A 7479-nucleotide genomic window follows, 5' to 3' on the forward strand; every position below is an offset into this window, starting at 1 on the left:
TTTTTTCAGATCCTCAGAGAGTTCTTTCCATGAGGTGCCATGTTGAACTTCCAGTGACCAGTATGAGAGAGTGAGAGCGATAACACCAAATTTAACACACCTGCTCCCCATTCACACCTGAGACCTTGTAACACTAACGAGTCACATGACACCGGGGAGGGAAAATGGCTAATTGGGCCAAATTTGGAGATTTTCACTTGGGAGTGTACTCACTTTTGTTGCCAGCAGTTTAGACATTAATGGCTGTGTGTTGAGTTATTTTGAGGGGACAGCAAATTTACACTGTTATACAAGCTGTACACTCACTACTTTACATTGTAGCAAAGTGTCATTTCTTCAGTGTTGTCACAGGAAAAGATAGAAGAAAAGATTTACATAAATGTGAGGGGTGTACTTACTTTTGTGAGATACTGTATTATCTGTGTTCTTCTGTATAAAAGTTCCTATGACTACGTGTCTCAGCCCCTCCCTTTGTAGGAGTGTACAGAACTGGTTATAATGAGTGTCAGATACTTTCAGTTTCATTTCTCTCTTCTGCTCTCAGCGATGGCGTCTGTTGATCTGAGGAAGGAGCTGGAATGTTACGTCTGTCTGAACATTTATACAGATCCTGTAACCCTGAAATGTGGACATAACTTCTGCCGGGACTGTATTGGTCGTGTGTTGGATACACAGGAGGGGTCTGGAGGTTATTCCTGTCCTGAATGTAGAGAAGAGTTCCAGGATCGGCCTGCACTGCACAGGAACATAACACTACAGAACATAGTGGAGAATTTCCTGTCCACCCATCCAGATCGGGAGGAGTCCGGGGTCTTCTGTACTTACTGTATTCACACTCCTGTACCTGCTGTGATATCTTGTCTGCATTGTGAAGCTTCTCTGTGTGACAATCACCTGAGAGTCCACAGCAAGTCACCAGAACACGTCTTATGTGACCCCACCACTTCCCTGGAGAACAGGAAATGCTCCGTCCATAAGAAGATCCTGGAGTATTACTGCACTGAGGACTCCACCTGTATCTGTATGTCCTGCAGGCTGGATGGAGAACATCGGGGACACCAGGTGGAGACTCTGGATGAGGCCTCTGAGATGAAGAAGAAGAAACTGAGGAATGTTCTGCAGAAACTGATGGCAGAGAGAGAGGAGATGGAGAAAAGAGTCCAGAGTCTGCAGGAACACAGGAGGAAAGTACAAGGAGAAGCAGATGATGAAACAGAGAGAGTCACTGTCCTGTTCAGAGACCTCAGGAGACGTCTGGAAGATCTGGAGAAGAGAGTCCTGAGGGAAATCTCCGGGCAGGCAGAGCGGATCTCCAGGATAATCAATGATCTGGTCCAGGATCTGGAAATAAAGAAGGAGGATCTGTCCAGGAAGATGGGGGACATTGAGGAGCTGTGTAACATGACGGATCCACTGACTGTCCTACAGGAATCAGACACAGGTGACTTGTGTGATACTGAGGATGGAGATGATGAGGACAGAGAGAGACATGATAAACTCCTCCATGATGGAGGGGATCTGGATGTGGGGGGGATCTCACACACATTACACACAGGTTTATCTGATATCATGTCTGGGGTAAATGTAGAGAGGGGGGTTACAGACATATTACTGGATGTGAGGACAGCTGGTAATTATCTACATATATCAGATGACATGAAAACTGCATCCGAGTCATCATCACATCAGAATCTCCCAGAAACACCAGAGAGGTTTCAGGATTATCAGGTGATGAGCAGTCAGAGGTTCTCCTCAGGGAGACATTACTGGGAAGTGGATGTCGGGGGGTCTGGATGGTGGAGAGTCGGGATGTGTTACCCCAGTATAGAGAGGAGAGGAGATCAGTCACGGATTGGATGGAATAAGAAGTCCTGGTGTTTGCAGAGGTGGGATAATCAGTACTCAGTGAGACATGACAGTAATAAGACCCCATTATCCGGCGATGTCTCCAGTGGGAGAGTCAGGATAGATCTGGATTATGAGGCCGGGCGGATCTCCTTTTATGATCTGTGTGACCCGATCCGACATCTCCACACCTTCACCACCACCTTCACTGAGCCCCTCCATGCTGGGGTATATGTAGGGGGAGGGGGAGATTGTATAAAGATATGTGGGGGGAATCAGAAGTGAGAGATCTGCCCAGAGACATCACAAGGTGGATTATCTGATTGGTGATTGGTGGAATACTCATCCAATAGGAGGAAGCAGAGGACAGGAAACATGAGTGATTTATTTATAAAGCTGCAGGTTCCGGGGCCGTCATCTTCATCCTAAACCTCACTTCACTACCTAGTGTGTCACTGACCAGGAACAAGCATGCAGGAGGTCAGATTGTTCAGCCTTCACTGGCTGCATGCTTGTTCTGGGTCAGTGACACACTACATAGTGTAGCCAGGATCAGGATGACGGCCCTGGGGTCTCCACCATCACTGTCTATCTATAGAAGAAAGGGCTATTTTCAGCTTTGGATGGAGTGGGGGAGGATTAGAACCTCTGTCAGATCTTTATTTCTGCTATCTGGGGCTCCATTAGAGAGATTTCCCCTCACTTCCTGTTCCTGTGACAACATTTCCCCAGACAGGAAGTGAGGGGAACTCTCCAACAGCAACACAGACAGAAATAAAAATCCTTTTCTTTAGTAGAGTAGGGGAAGGATTAGAACCCCTGTCAGATCTTTATTTCTGTCTGTGTCCCTGTTGTAGATTTTCCTTCATTTCCTGTCTGATAAAACGTTGTCACCAGGACAGGAAGTGAGGGGAAATCTCTCTAATGGAGCCCCGGATAGCAGTAAAAACCTGACAGGGGTTCTAATCCTCCCCCACTCCATCCAAATCTAGAACAATAGGATTTGTCTAGACACACACTTTAATATCCACAATGAGAATTCCTACATTTCTGTCCTCACAGGTTCCTTTACATGACCAATCCATGGATCTGTGATTGCTCCTCCCCCTCACTGTGATTGGCTGTGATGATTATCACTATGAATACAGCCAGTGCTAGTCTTGTTCCTATTGGTTATGATGTGGAGGGGGTGGGGATTGTGGTGTGGGTGTGGTAATGTGGACAGGTGACGGGGGAGGGGTATATAGTCTCAGGAAGTGGAAATCCTCGGCTCTGTATATGGGAATATTGATCAATGATTGGATATAGATATAACAATCAGACAGATTGGACTATTACTAGTATAGCACAGACCCGAGACTGGTCCTGCTGCTTGGTCCCAGGTTCCATTCCCTGATAGGCCCAGAGCAGCCAGGCACAACGCATTTCCACCATCAAGTCATAGATCAGGCCTTGGATGTCCTTTTGTAGTTTATTTGCTTAAAAAACTGGGATGGGGGAGGGGAAGTTTTAGGATACTCCAAAATGTGTAATAAACTGTAATGAAGGACAGACATGTGCAATTCGTTTTGTTCCGAATTCGTTTTTAATGAATTTTGATAAATGTGTTTATTTCAACATTTCCGAATTTCCAAATTTTACAATTTCCGAATTCCGAATTTCTGAAATTTAAAAATTCGAAATTCGGAAATTGGAAGATTTTAAAATTTGGAAATTTGTAAATTCGAAAATAAGAATGAAGAAAAAAAAAATCTGAGAATTCAAAAACCAGAAAAAATTTCCTTTCAAATTTGTCTGTTTGTGATCGTAACGAATACAAATTTATCCGAAGTTACGAATTATCTTAACGAATGTCGTATCTGAGAGAATGGAACGTAACGATATAATAATAATACATAACAATAATAAAACCTTTTTATTATTATTATTATTTATTTATTTATTTATTATTAATTTGTTTAGATGCGGCATTTGTTATTTCGCATAATTCGTAACTTCAGATAAATTTGTATTTGTTACGATCACAAACAGCCAAATTTGAAAGGAAATTGAAAACACTTATAATTTAATAGTTGGTTGTTGTTAGTTTTCTGGCCATACAATATACGAAAAATCGGCTGAACCCATTTTCGAAAAACGAACGTTCGGCCGTGACCACAAACGATTGTGCCATCATGTAATGACCGATAAATCGTTCAGTGGACATAAATAAATCATTTTTGATAATAATGTTCTGATAAAGAATTGTAGAATTGTGTTGGGTTTCGGATCCTGAGAGTTGAATATTAGTTTAGGGGATAATAACTGCAGTATGATATGTATATTGTGTGTGAGGTTTATCACAGGAATAAGAAATGGGTGTGGTGTGGAGCTCTGTGTGTTTTATATGGAATTAGCGTGTAGTCGAGGAGTTTGAGATATAAATTTGATCGATGGAAGAGGTGGTATAGATCGGGAGGAGACAACCTCGGCCCTCCAGCTGAGGTGAGACTACAAATCCCATCATGCCTCTGCCTCTAGGAGTCATGCCTGTGATTGTCGGGGTCTTGCGATGTCTCATGGGACTTGTAGTCTCACCACAGCTGGAGGGCGGAGGTTGCCTCCTCCTGGTATAGACGATCGATGGGGGCAGGACCCGGGTCCCCAAACCCTTTTTATGACAATAACTTGCATATAAGCCTTTAAAATTAGCACTTTTGATTATTCATGTTCGTGTCCCATAGACTTTAACGGTGTTCGCATGTTCGAACAAACTTTTTTCATGTTCGCATGTTCTGGTGCGAACCGAACAGGGGGGTGTTCGGCTCATCCCTACCCACATGTGTACAGATAGAGATAGTGGCGCTAATGTATATTTGTAAAGATATGAGTCACAACAGCATGATACCGGTGACACTCTAATTCTATACAAAAAACAGTAATAAAGATAGGAATATAACACCCCGTGAAAAGTGTCAGTATAAAGATAAAAACATTACAAAAATCATAAACTGTGAAAAGTCCATGGAAGAAGTTCACATGAAAAAAATCCAGCACACCAGTAGTTTTTCAATCTTTCTATATGATAGATCTTCTACTCTTCCAACACACCACTGTGATAGTGACACCACTCCCTCTGAAGAGCGCACTCACCAGAATGTATACCTCCCACTCTCGTGTTTGGCAAAACAGCAATTGAACCACACCTGGGTTGCATGTGATGAACCGTGACTCCAATCTAGCCGGCTCCATATGTGAAAGACAAATGAATAAAGTGCTCCACATATCATGATAACGTTTTAACAAATTTATTAAAATCACTCCAAGCACACTTCAGTGGTTGCACTCACTTCTAAACTGAAACAAATAAGCCTTTGAACAAATCCACAGCAAACAACAGGATCAATGATCCAACGGTGCACCGCGGTCACAGCGGACCTGAAGTGTAAACTGGTGTGTCTCTCACCCAACCTTCTAAGGCCCAGCAGTCCGATCGGTGTAGTCCTCTCCAGACAGCGGCATCTAATGTCAGTGCGATGGAATGCCGTGTAACCACGCCCCAGACATGTTTCGTCAAAAAGATTTCTTCAAATGGGATTGGTTACACAATCCTAATATACTACCCATGATCAATCATGTGATCATCATCAGTCATGTGATCCCCTGCTCCGCACATGCTCACTCATCGTGTCCCCATGACCATGAAGCACCGGTACACGGATTAAACACATAACTGGAATAAACATTTTTATGGGGTGTTGTTAGAGTGCTGCGTCCAGCATTATCACATAAGACATATCCTAACTTGTAAAACACCAACAATTACAGTGATGATATGGATACGCAAAAAATATATATATAAATATATATATAAAAATGAACGTTTCAACAGGAGATAATAACTATATCTAGTTAAAATATATAAGCCATATAAACTAGTCATGATGATGTCATATAGCTCCAAAGGGCAAACAATGCTTCAAGCACAATCAATATGTGTCAGTCACCGGCGCACAAAAATTTTGCTTTCCCTTTAAGATTTTGAGTTGCTGCATCCAAAAAAAAACATTCAGTGAAATGGGATATAACTGTAATCTGTGTGTCTGAGTGCGCTACTCTTTTTCCATACACCACTTTTTATGTCATTAAGTTTCCTTAACCGGTTCAATACAGGGCAATTTCACCCCCTTCCTTCCCAGGCCAATTTTTAGTTTTTAGCGCTGTCGCACTTTAAACGTCAATTGCGCGGTCGTGCGACGTTGTACCCAAAAAAAATTGACGTCCTTTTTTCACCACAAATAGAGCTTTCTTTTGGTGGTATTTGATCGCCTCTGCGGTTTTTATTTTTTGCGCTATAAACAAAAGAAGAGCGACAATTTTGAAAAAAAACACAATATTTTTTACTTTTTGCTATAATAAATATCCCAATTTAAAAAAAAAAAAAAAAAAATTTTCCTCAGTTTCGGCCGATATGTATTCTTCTACCTATTTTTGGTAAAAAAAATCGCAATAATCATATATTGATTGGTTTGCGCAAAAGTTATAGTGTCTACAAAATACGGGATAGATTTATGGAATTTAAAAAAAAAAAATATTTATTTATTTTTTTAGCGGCGATCGTGATTTCTTTTAATGACTGCGACATTATGGCGGACACATCGGACACTTTTGACACATTTTTGGGACCATTCACATTTATACAGCGATCAATGCTATAAAATTGCATTGATTACTGTGTAAATGTGACAGGCAGTGAAGGGGTTAACCACTAGGGGGCGGGGAGGGGTTACGTATGTTTCCTAGGGAATGATTCTAACTGAAGGGGGAGGGGATGCTCAAGGGGAGGAGACCGATCAGTGTTCCTCCGTTCTGGGAACACAGATCGCTCTCCTCGGAGCTGACAGGCTGTGGATCTGTGTGTTTACAGGCAAACGCGGGTCCCGAGCAATGCGGCGGGCGCGCGCGCGCCCCCTAGACGGCCGGGTATCCCAGGACGTCATATGACATCCACCCAGGATGGGAGATCCCATCTGTGGACGTCATATGTCTATAGCTGGGTAATGAAGTGGTTAAATATACCTGATAGGTTTTTTTATTATTGATTATGGGAAAACATATGTAATCAATTAACTAATAATTACTACAAACCACATCAAACCCCTCTAAATTTATATATATTTCCCACTTACATATCACCACACTACCAAAACATATATGTAAGTCACCAATATCCGACAATCTGTAAGTGAAAATTACTATCAATATAAGAGAGTTAACAAAAAGTCCATGTGCAAAGTGCAAATACGTAAATGAATGCTATATGTTCAGCCTTTTCATTAGGTTCCGCTGTGTATCATCTGTGATTCATCGTGACTTTTTCACCATGTTCGTGACACACCACCACCGTTTAAATTGGCCACTCACCAGATATTGAAGCTTCCTGATGACGCATACTGATGCGAAACGCGTAGAGGCTGCTGGGAGATTCTCAACCACGCGAGCGTGAACGTCCGGAACGAACGGGAACGAGGGGTGAAGCGCAAACCGGATGCGGAGGGAATCCTTATCGCACACAGGCTAACTACGCTACTAGAGACACCCATCCATAACTGCTGGAATAGCTTAGTGCCGGCTCGAGGGCACTTTTAAATGTGA

General features: G+C 42.4%; 1 protein-coding gene across 1 annotated transcript; it reads left to right on the forward strand.

Moving 5' to 3' along the window:
• Positions 1-531: 531 nt before the first annotated feature.
• LOC141127052 (E3 ubiquitin/ISG15 ligase TRIM25-like) lies at positions 532-2468 on the forward strand. The gene has a single exon (XM_073613191.1). It carries the CDS (start codon positions 547-549, stop codon positions 2128-2130), a length of 1584 nt encoding a protein of 527 aa, XP_073469292.1. The 5' UTR covers positions 532-546; the 3' UTR covers positions 2131-2468.
• The last annotated feature ends 5011 nt before the right edge of the window (positions 2469-7479 follow it).

The sequence above is a fragment of the Aquarana catesbeiana genome, linkage group LG01, assembly GCF_042186555.1.
Source record: "Aquarana catesbeiana isolate 2022-GZ linkage group LG01, ASM4218655v1, whole genome shotgun sequence".
NCBI classification, from domain to species: Eukaryota; Metazoa; Chordata; class Amphibia; order Anura; family Ranidae; genus Aquarana; species Aquarana catesbeiana.